Raw genomic sequence first — 23516 nt, 5'->3', positions numbered from 1 at the left:
GAACTCCTGCAACACATCCAAGTCCTGTGAATAAATATTCATATTAATTCAAAATGTCAGTCTCTGTCCTTTGTTCAAGCTTGAATATTCTCTTTATAAGGCCATTTGCAGACAAGCTGATCTTCCAAGTATTGCAGGTGCATCTTAAGTCACTTGAAATTCCAGTTCAAACACCGTTTTTGTATTGACATTGGGAGTTTCTTGCCTTTTGGCTCCATCTGGTGGCCAGAATACACCACTATATTGCAGTTTGACTTTTTTGCATGGAATCGCCACTCACTTTCAGGGTTTAAGTCTCTCACCGACAATATATTACAAGATATGGCTCACAGTACGTTCGGAAAAGCTACTTTAATACATCCAAGTCATCTTCAAATGACATCGTCAGAATCAAAAATATTCCCACTACGTGCAGGAATGTGGCACATTAGACTTTTGGGGATTTCTCTGAGATGCCGCTAGCTATGATAAAGGTTACATTTTCGGCTAGATTTTCCTCTAGGTTCAGAGGAGTTGGTGGTGTCATTTGTTCCTTGTTTCCTAATGTTGAGCTTTCATTTGTATTAACTTCTGAGAACATGTAATATATTAGCACACTGAGGCGTGTAAAAGAACGTTTATCTGATGTCGTACAGATGATCACATGTAGTAATTACTAACAGCGCCACCCTCAGGCACGCCAGGTAAATACATGTACATGCATCACCGTTTCTGGAAGCAAACAAAATGGGGCGGGACCTTCATGAATTTGTCTAATAAACTCTCGTTTTCGTTACAAAACGCAACTGTTTTGCTATTGATTACACCCCCGCTTCCGGTCGCCACCACTTTGACATATTATTTTGTATACTGGCTCACACAGTAACTTCGTATTTTTTGTATATATATATATATATATATATATCTATATATATCTCTTCTCTCGCCGTGGCTCTCCCTATCGGCAGATCAAAGCCACAAATCTGTTTTGTCTCCACGGAAACGACGTCACCCCAAAAGTGGAACAAATAAAAGAGGTACAGTCTGTGGATTTTGCCTCCTCACCTCTCCCCAGGTCTCCCTCCACAGGTGAGTCTCTGCAATGTGCTAGAAATAAGAAACCCCTTGGATGTATCTTTATTGACAGATTTAGATACCTGTGGTTGTGAAGAGCAAGGTACCAGAGCAGGACAAGCTGAAGCTAGACCAATTTATTTCGCTAGCTAGCGATAGGAGACAGAGGGCAGCTGTCTAAACTTGTTTAGCTAATAACACCGCTGAGATAGCTAGCGTGAGCCTTTAGCTAGGTTCAACGTTAGCTTTTAGCTTGGTTTTATATGTATATTTGTATGGTAAAGAATGTCACCTTGTGTTTTTAGGCAAGATCTGACCAAATAAAGTCAGAGGAAAGAACTACATTAGCTAGTTATAGCTAGGTTCCTGATTCTAAACATCTGATTAGACATCGTTCTGTAATGTTAGTTAACTAACTTAGCTATCAACGTTGTGATCACAGCTTTCAGAGTTAAGCCAAAATGTAAACAAAATAATGTTATTAGCTACATTGCCCTTAAATGTTAAAAAGCTCACAGTCATCAATCATGGGCAAAACCTTGTGTAACTAAAGTTTCTGGCTCCGTTTGTGTGTTAAACAGCATGATCTTGTCTGTCTGTAAAACTCATTTTGTGTTGCCAGGATGCTTTTCCACTTCTGCCCCCAGTGTGGCACCAAACTACAACCTGGCTTCCGGTTCTGCCCCTCCTGTGGGGACAAGCTGCAGTGTGTTGTGGACCCCTCTGGACCTGTGGAGGTTGCTTCCTCTGGAGTCTTTCAGCTTCATGTCACTGATGGTGTAACCATGACTGCTAATGCAAGCAGTCCTACTCCAAGCACAGCACAGCTGACTGGCTGGGACACAGAAGGTAATGGGCAGGGAGGGCGGTTGTCTTCCTGGAGATTAAAATATGGTCTTGTCACATCTCTCGTTTGTTTACAGGCCTCGTCTGTGCCACCCCCAGCCCTGTGTCAACCCGTCCCCCACTCCGTAGGACCCGTAACTCAGTCCCCGTGGCCTGGAGCGAGGAAACTCCTAGTAGTATAACCAGTCCTCCTGTCACTGCCTCCCCAAAACCTACTGCAGGTAAGGGGACGGGGGCAGTATGATTATCATCAGTGGTAATGAAGGAAAGGTAATGATCGTAGCCATTGACGGGCTTTGGAAATGTAATTGTCACATTGATGCTTTTTTTTTTTGCAAATGGAAAACGTGTGTCCTTCCTATCAGCAGGTCAAAGCCACAAATCTGTTTTGTCTCCACGGAAACGATGTGCTGTCACCCCAAAAGTGGAACAAATAAAAGAGGTACAGTCTGAGGAGCTTGCCTCCTCACCTGGCTTTTCACCTCTCCCCAGGTCCCCCTCCACAGGTGAGTCTAAACTACAGCCACTTACAACTAACAAAACACATGACGTGTCCTTTTTTCCTCCCTCATACAGTTGAAGTCGGAGGTTTACATACACTTAGGTTGGAGTCATTAAAACTAGTTTTTGAAACAAATGTCTTGTTAACAAACTATAGTTTTGGTAAGTCGGTTAGGACATCTACTTTGTGCATGACACAAGTAATTTTTCCAACAACTGTTTACAGACAGATTATTTCACTTATTCACTGTATCACAATTCCAGTGGGTTAGAAGTTTATATACACTAAGTTGACTGCGCCTTTAAACAGCTTGGAAAATTCCAGAAAATGATGTCATGGCTTTAGAAGCTTCTGATAGGCGAACTGACATCATTTGAGTCAATTGGAGGTGTACCTGTGGATGTATTCTAAGGCCTACCATCAAACTCAGTGTTTCTTTGCTTGACATCATGGAAAAATCAAAAGTTATCAGCCAAGACCTCAGAAAATAAATTGTAGACCTCCACAAGTCTGGTTCATCCTTGGGCGCAATTTCCAACGCCTGAAGGTACCACGTTCATCTATAGAAACAATAGTACGCAAGTATAAACACCATGGGACCATGCAGCCGTCATACCGCTCAGGAAGGAGATGCGTTCTGTCTCCTAGAGATGAACGTACTTTGATGTGAAAGTGCAAATCAATCCCAGAACAGCAGCAAAGGACCTTGTGAAGATGCTGGAGGAAACAGGTACAAAAGTATCAATATCCACAGTAAAACGAGTCCTATATCGACATAACCTGAAAGGCTGCTCAGCAAGGAAGAAGCCACTGCTCCAAAACCGCCATTAAAAAAGCCAGACTACGGTTTGCAACTGCACATGAGGACAAAGATCGTACTTTTTGGAGAAATGTCCTCTGGTTTGAGTAAACAAAAATAGAACTGTTTGGCCATAATGACCATCATTATGTTTGGAGGAAAAAGGGGGAGGCTTGCAAGCTGAAGAACACCATCCCAACCGTGAAGCACGGGGGTGGCAGCATGTTGTGGGGATGCTTTGCTGCAGGAGGGACTGGTACACATCACAAAATAGATGGCATCATGAGGTAGGAAAATTATGTGGATATATTGAAGCAACATCTCAAGACATCAGTCAGGACGTTAAAGCTTGGTCGCAAATGGGTCTTCCAAATGGACAATGACCCCAAGAATACTTCTGAACTTGTGGCAAAATGGCTTAAGGACCACAAAGTCAAGGTATTGGAGTGGTCATCACAAAGCCCTGACCTCAATCCTATAGAGAATGTGTTGGTAGAACTGAAAGTGTGTGCAAGCCTGGAAGCCTACAAACCTGACTCAGTTACGCCAGCTCTGTCAGGAGGAATGGGCCAAAATTCACCCAATTTATTGTGGGAAGCTTGTGGAAGGCTACCTGAAACGTTTGACCCAAGTTAAACAATTTAAAGGCAATGCAACCAAATACTAATTGAGTGTATGTAAACTCCTGACCCACTGGGAATGTGATGAAAGAAATAAAAGCTGAAATAAATAATTCGCTCTACTATTATTCTGACATTTCACATTCTTAAAATAAAGTGGCGATACGAAGACATGGCATTTTTACGAGGATTAAATGTCAGGAATTGTGAGAAACTGAGTTTAATTGTGTTTGGCTAAGGTGTATGTAAACTTCCGACTTCAACTGTATGTGTGCATGTATATATGCATGTTCCTGTGTGTGTGTGTGTGTGTAGTCAAGGGGAAGGCAAAGAAGGCCAAGCGGGCTTGTGCTGTGGAGCCACTGCAGGAAGGGGAGGAGCTTTGTGACACAACTGGCAGGAAATGGAGGCTGGCAAAACTGTTGAGTCAGAGCGATGCAGAGATGTTCTATGGAGGTGAGAGGTCACACTGCACTCTTCAATTCTGTTCCAGGGTACCCTCAAGGTGTACAGGCTCTTGTTCCATGCTAGCACTAACACGTATTGATGATTAGTTGACTATTCACTGATTTGGGTGTGTTAGTACTGGGCTGGAACAAAAATCTGCAACACCCTGTGGGACCCCTAGGACCAGGATTGAAGAATACTTTCACACAGGATGGAGTGTCAAACATGGACCAGGGTGATTTAATCAGACACTTATTTATTTTTTCTTGTCTTCAATTTCTCCCCAGTCCAGCAGAATGGGCAAGGTGCCAATTCCAGTGACTACAAGCACATCCTCAAACTAGTGAGTGCAACTGCACAGACTGTGTTCTCTAATATAGAATGATTATGTTGGCTACAGTGTTGCTTTGTGTGTTATGTGGTGAATACTGATGTCTGTTCTCCTGCAGGGGGCTAAGGACGGGAAGATGTTTAATGAGCTGAACTTCCTGCAGAGAGCTGCCAAGCCCTCATCTGGTGAGTGTCAACATCTGCCTTCGTATACCTGGCCAGCCCTCAGCTTGACTACAGCTCTAAACGGACCCCAGACTGGACTACCCATCCTCTTACCATAGCTATCTACGCATTTAAGTAGGTCTGGCCGTACAGTAACACATTTGACAGAAGCTCTAAAGAATACAAGGCATAGATTGTTACAAAATCCTTTCATAAGCAGGTCACAGAGAGGGCTTGCAGATCACTGATGTTTACCCCATAGGCATTGGTGGAAAAAGTACCCAATTGTCATACTTAAGTAAAAATACCTTAATTGAAAATGACTCAAGTGAAAGTCACCCAGTAGAAGTCTAAAAGTATTTGGTTTTAAGTATACTTATGTGTCAGAAGAAAATGTATTTGCTAAAATATACTTAACTGTCAAAAGTGAAAGTATGAATCATTTCTAATTCCTTTCATTAATAAGCAAACCAGATGGGGTCATTTATTATTTACGGATAGCCAGGGGCACGCTCCAACACTCAGACATCATTAACAAACGAAGCATGTGTTTAGTGAGTCCGCTAGACCAGAGACAGTAGGGATGACCAGGAATGTTCCCCTGATAAGTGTGTGAATTAGACCATTTTCCTGTCCTGCTAAGCATTCAAAATGTAATGAGTACTTTTGGGTGTCAAAGAAAATGTATGGAGTAAAAAGTATATAGTTTTCTTTAGGAATGTAGTGAAGTAAAAGTAGTCAAAAAATATAAATAGTAAAGTACAGATACCCCAAAAAACTACTTAAGTTAAAATACTTAAAAGTACTACTTAAGTTAAAATACTTAAAAGTACTACTTAAGTACTTCATACCACTGCTCGTTGGGCTCTACTTGGCTGGAACATCCTTATATTAATGCAAAGCTGCAAACTGTCGTGTGAATGGGCAACTCAGATGGGTACCCATAGGTGGCCATGTAAGTTGTGTAAGCTGAGGTATAGAGTAGGAGGAATTGTTTGGTTTGTGTATGACTGACTAGACTACTGGTGGTGGAAGCACATTGTAGAGGCTCTATTAGTTACGAATGAGCCTTTCTAACTGCTTTGATGCTGTCTCCCCCTAGTGGACAAGTGGATAAAGCATGCCAAGATGGACTTCCTTGGGATTCCTTCCTGTGTAGGATTTGGTCTCCATGCAGACTCCTACAGGTGTGTGTACACTGAGATGTGTGTTTGCTGCCTGCTTGTACATATGGGGGATTTGTGTGTTTTTGCTTTCGTATGTGTGTTTTGAATGTGTAGTCAGACTGTTCTCTCTGCTACCGCACAGCAAGCGGTACCGGAGCGCCAAGTCGAGGTCCAAAAGGCTTCTTAACAGCTTCTACCCCCAAGCCATAAGACTCCTGAACAGCTAATCAAAGGGCTACCCAGACCCCTCTCTTACGCTGCTGCTACTCTCTGTTTATAATCTATGCATAGTCACTTTAACTCTACCTACATGTACATATTACCTCGACTAACCGGTGCCCCCACACATTGACTCTGTACCGGTACCCCCTGTATATAGCCTCGCTTGTTATTTTACTGCTGCTGTTTAATTATTTGTTCCTTTTATTTTCTACTTATCTATTTTTTTACTTGCCACTTATTTAATTTGTTTCTTAACTTAAAGCTTTGTTGGTTAAGGGCTGTTGTATTCGGCGCATGTGACAAATAAGATTTGATTTGTGTTTTTGTTTCAGGTTTTTGATTTTCTCCAGCATGGGCCAGAGTCTTCAGTCTTTCATGGATGAGGGGGAGGGGCTCCTGTCTGAGAAAGCGGTCCTTCAGCTGGCCTGCAGAGTAGTGAGTGCTCTCTCAGGCTCATATAGAGTCCCTGATAGGACTTCAAAATAGGATTCCCTATCTGATGTGCTTCCTGTTTGACTCTGCCTTTCTCCCTCCTCTCCCAGCTGGATGTGTTGGAGTTCATCCATGAAAATGAGTATGTTCACGCAGACATCCATGCTGAAAACATCTACATCAGCCCAGCACAACAAACACAGGTTAGTGTGTTTGTATAGTTGTGTGTTTGTGTACTTTTGTGTAGCTGCCAGACCTCTCTACTATGCTCTTACTCCTGTATGCATGTGTGTAGGTATACCTTGCAGGGTACTGCCATGCTTTCCGCTACTGTCCTGGTGGCCGGCATGTGGAGTACCGCGAGGGCAGCCGAACACCACATGAAGGAGCCATTGATTTTATAAGCCTGGAGTCTCACAAGGGAGCAGGTGAGTCATCCTACGGCCTGTCAATCATCTGCAGTCCTTTAGATACTGTGGAGGAGGTACAAGTTGCCTCTAACCAACCATAAGTACTTGTGTGTGATCGTACCTCTAGGTCCGTCTCGGCGTAGTGACCTGCAGGCTTTGGGTTACTGCATGCTGCGCTGGTACACAGGGGCACTGCCCTGGACCTCCCTCACACACACTCCAGCCCGCGTTGCTACTGAGAAGGAGAGGTGAGAGCCAGGTCCTCACTATGGCAACAAAGCCATTATGATAATGTTATTCTGTATTTATGAAATAGTAAAGCCTTGAGTGAGTGGCCAAACCTGACCCTTCACTGTAATGGTCCAGGTACATGGAGGACGTTCCAGGTCTCCTGAGTCACTGCTTCGGACAGAAGAAAGGCTCGAGTAAGTCCAGTTTTCTAGTGATTTGTTTTTTTATGCAGCATAATATGTTTTGTGTGTGTTCATGGGATATAATGCATCTGTGTGTATTATGTATTAGGTGCGCTGCAGGTGTACCTGTCTCAGGTGATGGCTCTGCAGTACTCTGACCAACCGGACTACAGGGCTCTGAGGGCTGGCCTTAGTGCAGCTCTGCAGAAGCTGGGAGGGTCACTGGAGCAAACCCTTGACCTGCAGGTCAGAACACCCACACGCATACTGTACACACACACACACAACCTCCACTCTATCCCCAAGCTCCAGTTGAGAAAACAGTCAGATGACCACAGAAACCTGGAACCTCCCCTCACCCCACAACCACCACTTAACAAGTGGGGTCCAACATCTTTTAGTTGACATTACTCATTACTTTCTATTACCCCCCCCCCCCCCCCCAGCAGGTTTGACCAGAAACCTGTCCCTTCCAACTGGTTAGACCACTCATCCTTACACTGTTACCTGTTCAGGTTATCTACTGAACTCATTTACACCTCTACACCAGTCTGAATGTTTGTTTATCTGTATCTCTCTTCAGATGAAAGCGATAGGAGGAAGATGATACTTCGGGATGAAAATTCACTAATGGGATTTTTAGCCAACTGTTTTTAAAATGCTGACTTCATGACTATGTGGTGTGAGTCCTGCTGTGGTTTTATTATGTTGGACTGCACTCAAGGAGGAGCGTGTGAAGGTGCGTTTCATTAAGTTCACTGTAGGTGCAGTGCACAGACACTCATGGTTATGCCAAGTTAGTGAGCACTGCTGTACTGTGTTATTGACAGCAGTGGTTGGCGCTGTGGCAGTGAGTGGGTAGTTCATGTTTAACTATGAAATAATAGTTTAAAACAAGGAACCTTTTGGTCAGGTGGTAATGATTGTAAGTGCAAAATTTCCACTGTTCCAGTTACAGATGTACGATATGCATTTTACTTTTTGTGTTTTAATCACAGGATAATACTTTGTTATTAAAGAGCTTTTATTAATTCAACTGTTTACCTGTATGTGCTCATTTCTTTGGCGTTTCTGGTGTTGATTGTGAAACTCTGGTCTTGAGTGCTCAGGGTCAGTACACTGATCTGGAAGAGTAGATATCATTGCCCAATTCCAAACCAGTTCCCTGCTCATATCCCTAGATTCTTGTTGACCCCCTTCTCAGATCTGTCAGGACTTGATGTTTGTGATGTGAGCAACATGGTGGAAGACTGTGTATGGAGGCTAGATGGAGCTATACAACACAGACTAGTCAGCATGCTCTTGTCACCTCTAGCCTTGTGTGTCTCTTATGACCCCTCTGTTATACAGTTGGTCCCTCCCTGAGGGAACAGTTTCTAGGTCAGGACACTTCCACGGTGGGGACTCCCTGTTAGGCTGCTGGCTATGAAAGAAAGTTAGGCAACAGATTCATTATAAGAGGGAGAGAACCTTTAAGTCCCATGAAAGGGGGGAGCAGAGAAATCCTGTTCATTTTCAAAGTTCTGTGGTTATCTTACTCCTTTTGTAGCCCTGTGCATATATTCCACCCTCCTCCCATAGCAGTTCTTCTGAGAAAATAAACATTTAGGGATGACATCTAACATGTTAGGTGTTCCATAAAGATGTTAGGCTACCTCTTCAGCCCCTGTGCTGATATAGATTCATTGTTTACATGCCTTTTATTTTCCTGCGTAAGTAAACCTCTGATTATACCTCTACTGCCATTCATTCTAATTAGACTGGTTTGGATTTCTCCCTGACCAATATAGCTGCCATGTTCCCACCTTTCTGGAACTTTGAGGGTTTATGACATAGCCCTTCTAGTAATTTATTAGGATCTCTGTGTGAACCACTATACTGGTGTAAGAAAAAAATGTGAAACAGTTCTATATTTAGCACCACGTAAGCGACCACATACGGTGTTGTCATGGAAACAGCACAAACTTCGGCGTCCTAGTTTATGCTGTGGAAGAGTATATTAATCAGACCTGTTGAATAATTCAGTATAGGAAGAACTATACCCACGCTCAGAGACTGGCTGACCTCTCAACCTCTCTGCACAAAACGCATACATAACCCAGGTGTTCGCTGCACTTGAGAAGGAAAAAAGGTAGTGCCTTAATGCGCAGACACACATTAAGGCTATAGCATATTCACACATGGCACATACAACCTTGTATTAAACATTGTGTTTCTGTGTGTGTGTGTGAGAGAGAGAAGGAAATAAATATATGTGCTAGAAGCTGTTTCTATTAGCCCCTAGTGCAGATGGGTATGTGCGACGCTTGATGGCTCCAGAACACTGCAAGCAAATCCTGAAACGTCGTCGATGTTTATGAAGAACTTATTTTCACCTCCCCTTCCTATTCCCGAGATATAACGGGAAATGTATAGTCACAAACAGACGCGCTTTTTCCGTTTACCCCGACCGCCACACCCCTTACTGGGGGAGGGGTGTAAGCCCGAGGCGTCGCCAGGAGAAGAGGGGGAGGGGGAGGAGGAGATGGGAGAGAGTGACAGTGACAAAGTGAAAAATGTGTTGGGAGTCGGAGTAAGGATAGCAGGACAGCGCCCATGCTGAAATAGGATAGGCCAAACTTTTTATTCTCGCATCGAAACATCGGATTCTCGTGCTCCGGTCGGAATAGCGGCGATTGAAACATCGGGTCCTATGGACATGTATGTAACAACAGCAACTTGTAAGAATCATTTCCCCTTCATTTTCTAATGGGGTGGGGGTTGCATCCATAGCGTAATTTACAGTTTACAGTGTTATTTTCGGCTTTCTCAAACTCTTCCGCTATGTGGCAAAGTGACAGTGTGAGCCAGTGCTCATAAGTAGATGTTCTGGTAGGCTACTAAACGTTTTTAACTTGTCTTGGTTTTGTTAAAATTGAAAGAGTCATGTCATTAAATAAATAAACATTCTACCGGACAGTGGGGGTTTGTAAAATTTTGCCGGGATGGACGGAGATGTCATGCAGTGGTTATCACCCATATCGTGACCGACAATACATCCTACTTTTATTTTTTGGTGACACAGAGGTGAAAACATCCACAAACACTGGCTCAAGAGTCCAGGATCTCGAGTTTACTGGGTGGCAAAATTTGAGGCCATGTTCCAACTCAGTGGACCATCCTAAACGCTGCGTAAATGCGCTGTTTTGGAGTTGTTCGCCATGGCCTATGTCGTCCATGTATGTCTGTGTCTTTGACGATAATCCCGTAATCTCTAATCCAAAATACTCCAAATGCTTTTTTCACACCACTGGGTGTCTGTCAATCTGTCTATGAGTTTCTCTACATCTCTCCACATGGTCCTTCCTTTATAATCTGTGTTAGAGTTTATTCATGCAGGGGACCAGTCCCCATCACCCCTACCCAGAATGTAACTTTTGCCACCATTGTCAAAACAGACAGCATGGCCCTGCTTGTGCAGTGGAGAATGGATTTGACAGAGATCCACATACACAACAGTGCAAGGCCACTGTCTCACAGTGATGACCTCATGGTATCATTGAATTAATCTCTTCACTGACTACATTATTACTATAATCTGTAATTCGAACCCTTTTTAGGGAGATCGTTCACAAGAAGGCTAACTGTGTCTTGTAAATATTACAAAGTTACAGTGGGGTAAGACTTGCAGTAGGTTACAGCAGGACAGTCAAGAAATATTGGGTGGTTTGCATAAAGTCCATAGAGTATGGCTTTGTGTATTTGTGTGTGAGAGTGTGACCTGCTGCTCATGCGCTGGCCTGCTGAGTGTGTGGGAACAGCTCTATGGAAACTCAGCCTCGTGGGGTAATTCTTACAATCTGTCCTTTGTGTGCGAGTCGCCTGTGTAGAGGATTAATAATAGCTAATGATCCAATCAGCTGCTCACTAACACTGGTGAAGAAAGGAGTACACACAGAGAAAAACAAACATCACAAATATAGATCTACTGCAGTCTACACTTGGATCAAGAGGTGGCACTGGCAGGAATTGAGTTTCGGGATGTGTGTGTTTGGAGGAAAATGTCTGAGATGAGAGGTGTATGTGGGGGGCTGCTGTGTTTTGTTTATGTGTGTTTGTGTATGTCTATGTTAGTGAATGTGTTGGCTGGTTAAAAAAAAGAATCCATAAAATGTAATAAAGACAACCTTTATTTATCAGATTTGTTACCCAAACCACACCTCTATCCAAAACTAAACCTGACCTTGACTAACCCAAGCTAATCCTCTCAGCGTCCGGCTTGGATTAAGGATTAAACTGTATGCTTGGAATTCATCATGGTCTAAGGATTTCACAATCTTAGACCAGAAATCACTTGGACAGTTCCATGGTGATGGTAGAGGTTGCATGTGTACATTATATTATTGTACATTAAATAGGCTTCAGATTAAGATTATTTTAGTTTATCTGTCCATCCGTCCTTCTCTCCCTCTCTCTCTGCCAGCCACTTACTCTCTCACAGAAACACCCAACCATAAAGATGCAGGGTGGATTAAGGGTAACTAACACTGTTTGGGATAGCAATTGGTAGTAAGTGGTTTGAGTGTTCTGTGTAAAAGGTAGGCTACTGCTGAGTCGTCATGTCAGTTTCATCTACAGGCGTGTGGAGTTTTAGCCTCACCTCAGCTCATTTACTGAACCTTTGTGTTAATTTAGGTTTGGCCTTCGCTAGTAAGATAAAGTTTAGCCTTTAATCCTTTTGTGTTACTGTCTTATCATAGCTAAGACACTTACCCTGTGGGGTGGCTGTAATGCTTATTACGCTCTGTTCTTATCATAGCTAAGACACCTACTCTGTGGGGTGGCTGTAATGCTTATTATGCTCTGTTCTTATCATAGCTAAGGCACCTACCCTGTGGGGTGGCTGTAATGCTTATTACGCTCTGTTCTTATCATAGCTAAGACACTTACCCTGTGGGGTGGCTGTAATGCTTATTACGCTCTGTTCTTATCATAGCTAAGACACCTACTCTGTGGGGTGGCTGTAATGCTTATTACGCTCTGTTCTTATCATAGCTAAGACACCTACCCTGTGGGGTGGCTGTAATGCTTATTACGCTCTGTTCTTATCATAGCTAAGACACTTACCCTGTGGGGTGGCTGTAATGCTTATTACACTCTGTTCTTGGAGAGGCTCTGTTCATGGTGACTGTACATGTGGCTGGTGTCTTGCTTGTTTAGACTGTTATTGGATTCTCTTTTTCCAGAGAACTCCAACCAGAACATTTTGAAGTGTGTGTGTGTAATGCGTATGACACAGTGGACACACATGCAATCTAACAAATCCCTTGAATATATGAGCAGGAGGAAGAGAAGCAGTTTTACACTCTTTCACACACTCCTACTCATATGTGTACACTTGCACACGCAGATGGTTTTATATTCCTGGCCCAAGCTCCTCTGTAGAATTTCCTGTGTAGAGTCAGCCATCAGACTTCCTGTATTCAGGATTGGATGCAGAGGGGGAGGAGGTGGGGGGGGGGGGAACCGGGCTAATGGGGAACAGGAAAGGAGAGAGAGAGAGAGAGAGAGAGAGAGAGAGAGAGAGAGAGAGGAAGCACAAGCACAAGCACAGAGTGTTTTCTGGAGTCAGTGTTGGTTGTTGAGCTATGTACAATGCAGCCACATAGCATTGGACACGACACAGCAGACAAGCTCTGAGGGAAGGAGGGGAAGTAAGTGAGTGGGAGCTAGGCTATGGTCTGTCCTGATTGTCCCTGGAATTTCTAAGCAAACAGCTGGAGGCAGGTTTTTCACCTATAGAGCTCAATTTTTATGGAATGGTCTGCCTACCTATGTGAGAGACGCAGACTCGGTCTCAACCTTTAAGTCTTTACTGAAGACTCGTCTCTTCAGTGGGTTATATGATTGAGTGTAGTCTGGCCCAGGAGTGTGAAGGTGAACGGAAAGGCTCTGGAGCAACGAACCGCCCTTGCTGTCTCTGCCTAGCCGGTTCCCCTCTCTCCACTGGGATTCTCTGCCTCTAACCCTATTACAGGGGCTGAGTCACTGGCTTACTGGTGCTCTTCCATGCCGTCCCTAGGAGGTGTGCGTCACTTGAGTGGGTTGAGTCGCTGATGTGGTCTTCCTGTCTGGGTTGGCGCCCCCCCTTGGGTTGTGCCGTGGCGGAGATCTTTGTGGGCTATACTCGGCCTTGTCTCAGGATGGTAAGTTGGTGGTTGACGCTATCCCTCTAGTGGTGTGGGGGCTGTGCTTTGGCAAAGTGGGTGAGGTTATATCCTGCCTGTTTGGCCCTGTCCGGGGGTATCATCGGATGGGGCCATAGTGTCTCCTGACCCCTCCTGTCTCAGCCTCCAGTATTTATGCTGCAATAGTTTATGTGTCGAGGGGCTAGGGTCAGTCTGTTATATCTGGAGTATTTCTCCTGTCTTATCCGGTGTCCTGTGTGAACTTAAGTATGCTCTCTCTAATTCTTTCTTTCTCTCTTTCTTTCTCTCTCTCGGAGGACCTGAGCCCTAGGACCATGCCTCAGGACTACCTGGAATGATGACTCCTTGCTGTCCCCAGTCCACCTGGTCGTGCTGCTGCTCCAGTTTCAACTGTTCTGCCTGCGGCTATGGAACCCTGACCTGTTCACCGGATGTGCTACCTGTCCCAGACCTGCTGTTTTCAACTCTCTAGAGACAGCAGGAGCGGTAGAGATACTCTCAATGATCGGCTATGAAAAGCCAACTGACATTTACTCCTGAGGTGCTGACTTGTTGCACCCTCGACAACTACTGTGATTATTATTATTTGACCATTCTGGTCATTTATGAATATTTGAACATCTTGGCCATGTTCTGTTATAATCTCCACCCGGCACAGCCAGAAGAGGACTGGCCACCCCTCATAGCCTGGTTCCTCTCTAGGTTTCTTCCTAGGTTTTGGCCTTTCTAGGGAGTTTTTCCTAGCCACCGTGCTTCTACACCTGCATTGCTTGCTGTTTGGGGTTTTAGGCTGGGTTTCTGTACAGCACTTTGATATATCAGCTGATGTAAGAAGGGCTATAAATAAATTTGATTTGATTTTGAAATACATTTGATTTGTTAAATGGCTCTCCTTCCCCATACGCATTTTGTCTTCTACAATATCACTTATCTAGTCCTTTCTCATCAACGGTCATGAGAACTTGTTCTCAACTAGCTTACCTGGTTAAATAAAGGTGAAATAAAAATGAAGGAAGGGAAAGGATATTAGGAAAGGATGCTTTTGAAAATAAGCCATGGAGTGGGAAGGAGTATGGTAGAGAGTAAGGGGAGAAAGAGAGCGTGTGTGTGCAACCTGTAATGTCTTCCCTCCTGTTCCTTTACATACAGGACGTGTCCTAGGATCTGTGGAAGCCACCCCACCGTGCTAAATCCTCCCAGCATGCAGTAGGGGCGGTCCACCTTAACTCCACAGGTAAGACACACACACACATAGATAGACTCTCCACACCTGAATGCTGTAACACACTGACGGCTGGCACACAGACAAAAGCAAGTCCATCCTGCAGTGTCTGTGAACTGTGACCTTATCTTCCTCATTGAGCAAAATCTACTCATTGGCAGTCGTGTGTCTGTGTGTGTCTGGCTGCTTGTGTGTGTACTAGTCACTTATCCTCTTCACCCCCTGTGGAGTATGAAGCAACTACAAGCAAACACCATTGCATGTGTGTGTGTTATTGTCTCTCTCTTAATCTTCAGTACTCCACTATGTCTATTACAAAGTATCTTTCTCTCTCTGTGTTAAGTTCACGGCATCGCCCTCTAAAGAACCAGGATGTTTACAGGTTCTACCAAGAACCCAACCCCTAAAATACCTCAGCCTGAGCGGCTGGACGAGGTGTACTCTGCTCTGAGGAGAGGCCTACAGTGAGTACACACACACACACACACACACAACTGGCCTGGCTGTTGTAGCAGACAGGTCAACAGCGAGACAGGAAATGGTTCAAAGTGAAACAGGAAATGACATCACAATGCTGTGTTCTCAGGTCATTCCTGCAGGTCCACCAGCTGGAGCTGGACAGCCTGGGGCAGCAGATCAGAGAGAGCAAGAGAAATGGCCGTCTGGTGAGAACACACACCACCAATCACACCAGTACTAACCCATCACCACACTAACCAATGCCACTCGCAACATCCGACTTAGGGGACGTTTAATTTCTCAGGACACTCTGTTAGAGTAATACTGTGTGCAAGGTGATGTTAACTGTTATATGCCTCCCTTCCTCTCTCTGCAGGGGTCTCTGTATGAGTTGGATAAGGTGGGTTTCAATCACACCAGGGGAGATGACTGTATTAATTCACAACTCTATTAATAAACTAATGAATATGTACATTTTGGGGTGATTTAATTGCTGAATAACTTGTCTTTGATCTTTGTGCTTTATCAGCAAGTGAAGGCCATTGAGAGATTTATGCGTCGCTTGGAGTTCCACCTCAGCAAGGTATGACTTTGTGTGTGTGTGTGCATCTGCAGTGCAGTAAGATACCTGTTAGCCATACATTTGTCATAGTGTTGTCATAATGTTGTAACTACGAGTAAACTCTGTTTTGTTATAGTGTAACCGTCTCTAATACTATTTGGTAGCAGATTAAGGAGCTTTACAGGGCTGTATCACCATAGTGTTTCTGCACAGCTGTAATGTTGCTGTAACGTTCCAGGTAGAGGAGCTGTACGATGCTTACTGTATGCAGCGGCGGCTGCGGGATGGGGCCAGCAAGATGGTGGCAGCCTTTAACTCTGCCACAGGAAGCAAAGAGGCACGGGAGAGCCTGAATGAGGCCAACAGGGGCTACAGGGAGTACACTGAGGTAGGGGGCAGTGGCTTATGGGTACACTGGGGAGACATGTTAGAGAACAAGGCTATTTGCTCTTTCATAGAGCCTTTTAACGTTTAAAATAGCCATTTACATAATGGAAAGTAAGTCTTGAAATAAGTAATTTATCAGAAATAAGAGTTTGACCGCAATGTCATGTTGCTCTGACAACAAACATCACAGATTAATATTGATATGAATGGCTCATTCTCTCTCTCTCTCTCTCTCTCTCTCTCTCGTGTCTCACTCTTTTTGCAGCACATGTGTTCCCTGGAGAGTGAACTGGAGAACCAGATGGGAGAGTTTCACATCAAGATGAAAGGTGAGTCATTTTCTCACCCTCCACTTACCCCCCCCCCCCCCTTCTCCCACCAATTTGTTCTGGCCCTCACTCCCATCTGTTCTTACCACCTCCTCGCTCTCTTTCTCTCTCTCATTCTAGTGTTCTCCCTGTGTGCATATGTTATGTACTGTAACTGTATGTTTCCTGTATTGCAGGTCTGGTTGGCTATGCACGGTTGTGTGCAGGAGACCAATATGAAGTGAGAATAGCTAATGGACACATACTCACCTACACTGACACAAACACACATACAGTATGCACACACACATGAGGCACTGATGGTACCCTTGACCCCCAGGTCCTGATGCGTTATGGGCGTCAGCGCTGGCGGATGAAAGGTCGTGTGGAGGTCAGCAGTAAACAGGTGTGGGACAGTGAGGACAACGTCTTCCTGCCTCTCATCACAGAGCTCCTGTCAATCAAGGTGAGAAAGCCCTTTAGATGGAGCATGATAGTGTTTATTATCAAATCAGTATTTACTGTAATTAACTCTGGATAAACGTGTTTGTATTTATAATTACATATTGATTATAAACATGTTTATAATAACTATATGTTATTACTGTATTGCCATGTTATTATCACATTATTGTACACAAACAGCAAAAATACCCAAAACTTAACAATAGTCCTAAAAAACATCACTTGCCGCCACCATTCAACTGACTGTGGTTGTTTGTCCGTTATGGTTGCTAAGGTGACTGAGCTGAAGAGCTTGGCCAATCACGTGGTGGTTGGCAGCGTGTCCTGTGAGACACTCGACCTGTTCTGTCCGCTGCCTCAGACGGTTGCCGTGGATATCAACGACTTGGGGACAGTAAAACTGAACCTAGAGGTCAACTGGAGGTCAGTCTCACCTCAATCATCCCTCTTTACCACTTCATCCCCCTGTCTCACCTCCCTCCCCTGTCTCACCTCCCTCCACCTCAACCCCTGTTCCACCTTCATCTACCTCCCCATTCTATCGGTGATAGCCAAACCAGGCCATTTGTGAAGAGAAAGAGTACTGTTTGTGTCAAGACTGACTCATACGTTTGTCAGTAGTATTAACACACGATACAGCTGTTTCTATAATATACATCTCTAATGTAATTATATTGCCCTCTCTCACTTTCTCTCTCGCTCTCTCACACACTATCCTTCTCTCTCTCTCAGTCCATTTGATAAAGATGACCAGACCTCGTCCTCCAGTACGGTTTCCAAGCGCTTTTTGTCCAATCAGAGCCCTCCAGACACACCTTCCATGCGCGAGCAGGTGTTTTATGTGAGTCATACCTTGTCCTCCCTACCTCTCTCCCCAGCTTTAACCTATGCTTAAGTCAGCAGTTCATAATTGGCTGGAAAACCGAAATATTGTATTGTTTTATTGTTGTTATTATAACCATTGATTACTACTCGCTATTATTAGTTTGTTCTGTTTCAGCTGCTCCTTGGCTGCTGTTTTTGTAGAGGTAGAAGTGGTGTGTGTGTGATTGTAGTAGAGGTGTGTGAGTATCAGTGAGCTGTGTAGGAGAGGAGTGTGTGAGCGTACAAGATCGGGTTGTGGACTGTGTGAGTGTATTGGCGAGCTATGTAAATGTAGGAGAGAAGTGTGTGAGGATAGGAGTGAGTTGTGTGAAGAGTGGAGATCTGGTTGTGGGGTGAATGAGGGTACCAGTGATATGTGTGAGACCAGAAATGAGTATGAATGTAGCTGTGGTTCTCTTAGCTGTTTAATAGTGGTTGAGTAGTAGTCCGATTTATCCCTCCTCTTCCTCGCCGCGCTGAAGAGCATTTCTCCTCGGAGCAGGGCCAGACTGGGCCAACGTTGGTCAACATTGGAAGTGTTCCGTGACACCTTGACGGACAGGCTCTCTCCACCCAGCCGCGTCCACTCACAGTTGGTGTGTGGCTGCATACAGTTGAAGAAGTGTGATTGTCTGTAGTTGAAATATGGTGGTCTGGTTAGTGTGTGGTGGTTTGTAGGTAGTCAAGTCATGATTTTCAGTGTTCTGTACTTGGTAAATGTGAACTAGCCAGTGAGTGAGCCTTGGTCCATGAAGTATGATCATTGCAATTTTCTGAAATGCAGTGCCATCTAGGGAATTTGATTATTTTGTCCTGACATTCAGATATATTGAAAATCATGTTTGTATTTAAAGTGTATATTCAGTGTGCAGTTCTGGTATAATTGTTCTGTCGTTAATGGTGTTTTAGCCAAGTTAAGTGTATGACAGCAACACCGGGTCATCAAAATAGGAATTTCAATTCTCCTTTCCAGATGGAAATAAATATATTTTTGTTTTCCATGTTTTGTCAGATGGACTTGGCTATTATTGATGATATATTTCTCTCTTCCTCTTCCCCCACCCCTTCCCTCTCTCATTTATCACTCTCTGTAGTCTCTATTGAGGAGACCAGGGGAGCTGGAGAATGGTACAGTCTGGTCAAACTCCTCTGAATCATCAGACGACTCTTCCAGCCCAGCCATGGGACACACACACAGGATGATGGCCACTCACAGCCTGCAGACCACACCCACTATCCAGATCTCCTTCAACCCCCGCCAATCAAGCGTCTCTACCCCATCCCTCTCGTCCAATCATGAGGAAGGGGAGCCAGGCGCCATCAAGGGATTTGGTGGAACAGATTCTGTGAAGTGTACACTGCTGAATGGCCATTTGAAGTGTTCTCGATCTCTCAGCCATATCAGTGAGAGAGCCATAGACTGTGCTTCGACTAACAGGTTGTCTGACCAATCAGTTGAGTCCTCTGAAACGCCAAAGCCCCTACCCCGCTTAGACCTTGAAGTCTCCTGTGTGGCTTCTCACTGCTCTAACCAGGACATGCATGAAGCCTTGGACTTGCCTGAATCTGGGGGCCCAGAGTCATGTGTTTCAACCCCAGTGGATCAGGGTGATGCTCCTCTGGCCTCAACACTACAGGCTGAGAAGCCTAGAGCTGGAGTAGAGCCTCTTCCCACAGACCGTGTACTGGGAGAGGGACTGAGGGAGGAAAAGTCCTCCACGGAACACAATCACAGACTCCAATCTACCCAGCCACAAGAGCTAACACTACCAGAAGAGACAGTGACTGTGAGTGTATGTGACAGGTGTGTGGGTAGACATGTAATTGTGTGATGTGTGTACTAAGTCTCTTTACTCCATAGGGTCGATCTCACAGTCGGTCCTCCAGCTTCACTCAGGAAGTTGAGACTGCCCTGGAGAGCTTTGATTTTCTCAACTGCTCTGACCTTGATGATGAAGAAGAGGAGGAAGAAGATGAACAGGAGAGGGATGAGAAGGAGAAGGAACAAGAGAAGGAAGACAAGACAAGGGACTCTGCTCATAGGTCAGCATTCTCTTCTCTTATGTATCAGGCTCTAATTGAACTCATCCTGCCATCTAGTGTTTGGAAAGCGGAATGGTACGTGAATTTAGTTGAGTCTGGATGGTGGATTTAGTTTGTATAATACTGGGTGAAGTTGCATAGTGTTGTTTTCTAATGTTGTACTCTCACACTTCTTTGAATGTGCCCAAGTCCTTCATATCCATTTCATAAGACAGAACTGTTTGCTCAATATTTTGTATTACACAGAGTGAGTCAGAGTCTGTGTGTGAATGTCAGATTAAGTGTGTCAGATTGTGGTCTGTAATATTCTCCTTTTTGCTTTCCTCAGCAGTGATGCGTGTGAGGACGATGTTATAGAAATCATTGTCGAGGCCCCTGAAGGCTTCCGGAATGAGGACTGTCCTCCTCTAGATGCAGACTGCAGCTCTGAGGTAATGATAATGATCATGGGTTTATGCATGTATATGCATGTGGGTTTATGCATGTGCCTTAGATTTCAGTGTTCTAAACTGTAAACAAGTTTGCATGTAACATTTACATAGGAGGAGGAGAGTAGCGAGCAGCTGCAGGCCTCCAGTGAGACAAAGGACAAGCAGGAGGAAGAGAAGGAGAAGAAAGTGGAAGACAAGAAGAAGGAGGAGGAGGAGGAGCAGGTTACAGAGACGGACATCCCTGCCAGGCAGGAGCATGGTGAGAGGGGAGCGTCAAAACAGGGGAAACTGCTAACTTGACAGTGATTTGACATGTGAGTGGTGTTGATTGAGATGTGTGTAATTTGTATATACAGTGCATTCGGAAAGTATTCAGACCCTTTCACTTTTTCCACATGTTGTTATGTTACAACCTTATTCTATTTTTGGGTGGTGTACAAATGTATTACAAATAAAAAAATTAAATATTATATTTACTTAAGTATTCAGACCCTTTACTCAGTACTTTGTTGAAGCACCTTTGGCAGCGATTACAGCCTCGAGTCTTCTTGGGTATGACGCTACAAGTTAAATAAAGGTTGCCTGGTTAAATAAAAATGAAAATAAAACAAGCTTGGCACACCTGTATTTGAGGAGTTTCTTCTCTGCAGATCCTCTCAACGTCTGTCAGGTTCGATGGGGAGCGTCGCTGTACAGCTTTTTTCAGGTCTCTCCAGAGATGTTCAATCTGGTTCAAGTCCAGGCTCTGGCTGGGCCACTCAAGGACATTAAGAGACTTGTTCCGAAGCTACTCCTGCGTTGCCTTGGCTGTATGTTTAGGGTCATTGTCCTGTTGGAAGGTGAACCTTCGCCCCAGTCTGAGGTCCTGAGTGCTCTGGAGCAGGTTTTCATCAAGGATCTCTCTGTACTTTGCTCTGTTCATCTTTCCCTCGATCTTGACTAGTCTCCCATTTGCTGCCGCTGAAAAACATCCCCACAGCATGATGCTGCCACCACCATGCTTCACCGTAGGGATGGTTCCAGGTTTCCTCCAGACTTGACGCTTGGCATTCAGGTCGAAGAGTCTAATCTTGGATTCATCAGACCATAGAATCTTGTTTCTCATGGTCAGTGTCCTTTAGGTGCCTTTTGGCAAACTCCAAGCGGGTTGTCATGTGCCTTTTACTGTAGAGTGGCTTCCGTCTGGCCACTCAACCATAACGCCTGATTGGTGGAGTGCTGCAGATATGGTTGTCCTTCTGGAAGTTTCTCCCATCTCCACAGAGGAACTCTGGAGCTCTGTCAATGTAACCATCGGGTTCTTGGTCATCTCCCTGACCAAGACCATTCCCCCCCGATTGCACAGTTTGGCCAGGTGGCCAGCTCTAGGAAGAGTCTTGGTGGTTCCAAACTTTTTCCATTTAAGAATGATGGAGGCCACTTCTTGGGGACCTTCAATGCTGCGGACAATTCCTTCGACCTCTTGGCTTGGTTTTTGCTGTGACATGCACTGTCAAATGTGGGACCTTATATAGACCGGTGTGTGCCTTTCCAAATCATGTCCAATCAATTGAATTTACCATAGGTGAACTCCAATCAAGTTGTACAAACATCAAGGATGATCAATGGAAACAGGATGCCCCTGAACTCAATTTCAAGTCTCATAGCAAAGGATCTGAATACTTATGTAAATAAGTTATTTCTGGTTTTTATTTTAAATAAATTCGCCAAAAAATTCTAAAAACCTGTTTTTGCTTTGTCATTATGGGGTATTGTGTGTAGATTGAGGGGAGAAAATATTTAATCAATTTTAGAATAAGACTAATGTAACAAAATGTGGAATAAGTCAAGGTGTCTGAAAACGTTCTGAATGCACTGTATTGATTGTGGAGTTGTCATTGGTGAAGAGTAAGTTGTATTTATGCTTCATGCAGGTGATGAGGCATCCTGTGTTGAGGAACCCTGCTCCACCCCCAGCAGTATGGCCACCACTGTCCTTTAACATAATGGAGATGCCACTTCTTCAGACCATTATCAGATGCCATCCTAATCCCACCACTCTAAGAGATCCTTACCATTTCACCACTAACAGATGAAAGAGCCTCTTCTAGATCAGACAAGCGATTTCTGCCATGGAGGTGGAGATTGCGCAAATGAACAGAAATATATTTGCTTCCCTCTCTCCACTCGTGATTGAAAACATTAATGACTATTGTTGTCCACTCATCCAAAGGCCACATGTAAACACACAGTCACCTTACAGTGAAGATAGACATCTTTAGTCTAATGGAGCCTCTTCAATAAGAAAGTGCCTCAAGTTACAGAAAGGGGGATTGTCAGTTAACGAATACATGAAGAAAATGAACTTTTATTACTAACCAGAGAAGAATATGAATGAGTATACAGAGTTTGATACATTGTTTATTTTCAGGATGACTTACAGATTGTGCACTATAAAAGATACAATTATTTACTGTTTCATATAAATAAATAATGTTGAGCAAATATGTTGCCTGCTCTCAATTTATTTTACTTTATTATAAAAATGCTGTTGGTAAATCTACTACATTGAATGGTATTCACATGAGAGTACTTTCAGTGTGCTTTAAAATCAATGTTTGAGAATGATAACAATTATACAAAACCCCTCAAATGTTCTGGGCAGCACTTTAATGTCCATGACTTCCAGACTTCAACATCTTTGTGAACTGTACTGCCCTCTCCTGGGTCGGGTCATGATGGAGAGGAGGCCATAGAATTTTCCACAATATTATTTTCACCTTTAATTAAATGATTGATCTTTGGAAGGAGGTATATAGGATATACACTGTGCTTTACTTGGACTAAAATAGGTGTCGGTACAAATGTTTGATGCCGGTACTGTATATTTTTAGGTGCAGGAGCTCCACAATACTTTTGAGCTAATATTTATAAGAGGATTAGGAGCTCAAGCAGTAGAACATTTGAGGGGCCGGTACAAGTCAAGCACTAGATATACACTATAATAGCCTGCTTCAATCCTTCCCAGCCCCACAATAACATATGTTATGTAATAAAAGCTACACCTTGCACAAACTATTCTTACAAGCATGCATTTATGCTGTGGTTGCATGTTAGTCTTTAGTCTTGAAATATTTAGCCTTTCATAGTAAAATAGCCCTCGAGGTAATGCAAACTTAAGTCTAGAAAAAATAACTTTTTTG

The 23516-nt window shown here is 44.0% G+C and overlaps 2 protein-coding genes across 7 annotated transcripts; both read left to right on the top strand.

Moving 5' to 3' along the window:
- Nucleotides 1-763: 763 nt before the first annotated feature.
- Nucleotides 764-8441, top strand: vrk3 (VRK serine/threonine kinase 3). 2 transcript variants are annotated; one of them, XM_029767523.1, is made up of 15 exons: nt 764-1068; nt 1676-1902; nt 1977-2120; nt 2268-2405; nt 4136-4276; nt 4555-4610; nt 4717-4783; nt 5865-5949; nt 6483-6585; nt 6693-6785; nt 6878-7010; nt 7120-7240; nt 7359-7417; nt 7515-7651; nt 7989-8441. In XM_029767523.1, the coding sequence occupies exons 2-15, from the start codon at nt 1677-1679 to the stop codon at nt 8010-8012; spliced, it is 1527 nt and encodes a 508-aa protein (XP_029623383.1). In that variant the 5' UTR covers nt 764-1068; nt 1676; the 3' UTR covers nt 8013-8441. The 2 variants fall into 2 exon arrangements, with proteins under 2 accessions (XP_029623383.1, XP_029623382.1); XM_029767522.1 differs by having other exon boundaries at nt 768-1068; nt 2265-2405.
- Nucleotides 8442-9895: 1454 nt separating this feature from the next.
- Nucleotides 9896-22818, top strand: LOC115203125 (rho family-interacting cell polarization regulator 1). 5 transcript variants are annotated; one of them, XM_029767520.1, is made up of 17 exons: nt 9896-10105; nt 14743-14827; nt 15159-15279; nt 15402-15480; nt 15651-15674; nt 15804-15857; nt 16075-16224; nt 16489-16552; nt 16729-16772; nt 16872-16997; nt 17271-17419; nt 17729-17837; nt 18955-19647; nt 19722-19903; nt 20232-20334; nt 20446-20593; nt 22248-22818. In XM_029767520.1, the coding sequence occupies exons 3-17, from the start codon at nt 15188-15190 to the stop codon at nt 22313-22315; spliced, it is 2085 nt and encodes a 694-aa protein (XP_029623380.1). In that variant the 5' UTR covers nt 9896-10105; nt 14743-14827; nt 15159-15187; the 3' UTR covers nt 22316-22818. The 5 variants fall into 5 exon arrangements, with proteins under 5 accessions (XP_029623380.1, XP_029623381.1, XP_029623377.1 ...); XM_029767521.1 differs by having other exon boundaries at nt 9896-10125; nt 20235-20334; XM_029767517.1 differs by having other exon boundaries at nt 9896-10125.
- Nucleotides 22819-23516: the final 698 nt, after the last annotated feature.

This window comes from Salmo trutta, chromosome 12 (assembly GCF_901001165.1).
Source record: "Salmo trutta chromosome 12, fSalTru1.1, whole genome shotgun sequence".
Lineage (NCBI taxonomy): Eukaryota > Metazoa > Chordata > Actinopteri > Salmoniformes > Salmonidae > Salmo > Salmo trutta.
The sequence above is the reverse complement of the archived record's forward strand: the minus strand, read 5'-3'. Positions and strand labels throughout refer to the sequence as shown.

Excerpts from the sequence above, each read along its gene's own strand:
- vrk3 (XM_029767522.1), top strand. The coding sequence starts at position 1,677 with ATGCTTTTCCACTTCTGCCCCCAGTGTGGCACCAAACTACAACCTGGC. Across the intron at positions 2,406-4,135 it reads CCCCAGGTCCCCCTCCACAG|TCAAGGGGAAGGCAAAGAAG; the intron begins GTGAGTCTAAAC and ends GTGTGTGTGTAG. Across the intron at positions 6,586-6,692 it reads TTCAGCTGGCCTGCAGAGTA|CTGGATGTGTTGGAGTTCAT; the intron begins GTGAGTGCTCTC and ends CTCCTCTCCCAG.
- LOC115203125 (XM_029767520.1), top strand. The coding sequence starts at position 15,188 with ATGTTTACAGGTTCTACCAAGAACCCAACCCCTAAAATACCTCAGCCT. Across the intron at positions 16,225-16,488 it reads GCTACAGGGAGTACACTGAG|CACATGTGTTCCCTGGAGAG; the intron begins GTAGGGGGCAGT and ends CTCTTTTTGCAG. Across the intron at positions 16,773-16,871 it reads GTGCAGGAGACCAATATGAA|GTCCTGATGCGTTATGGGCG; the intron begins GTGAGAATAGCT and ends CTTGACCCCCAG.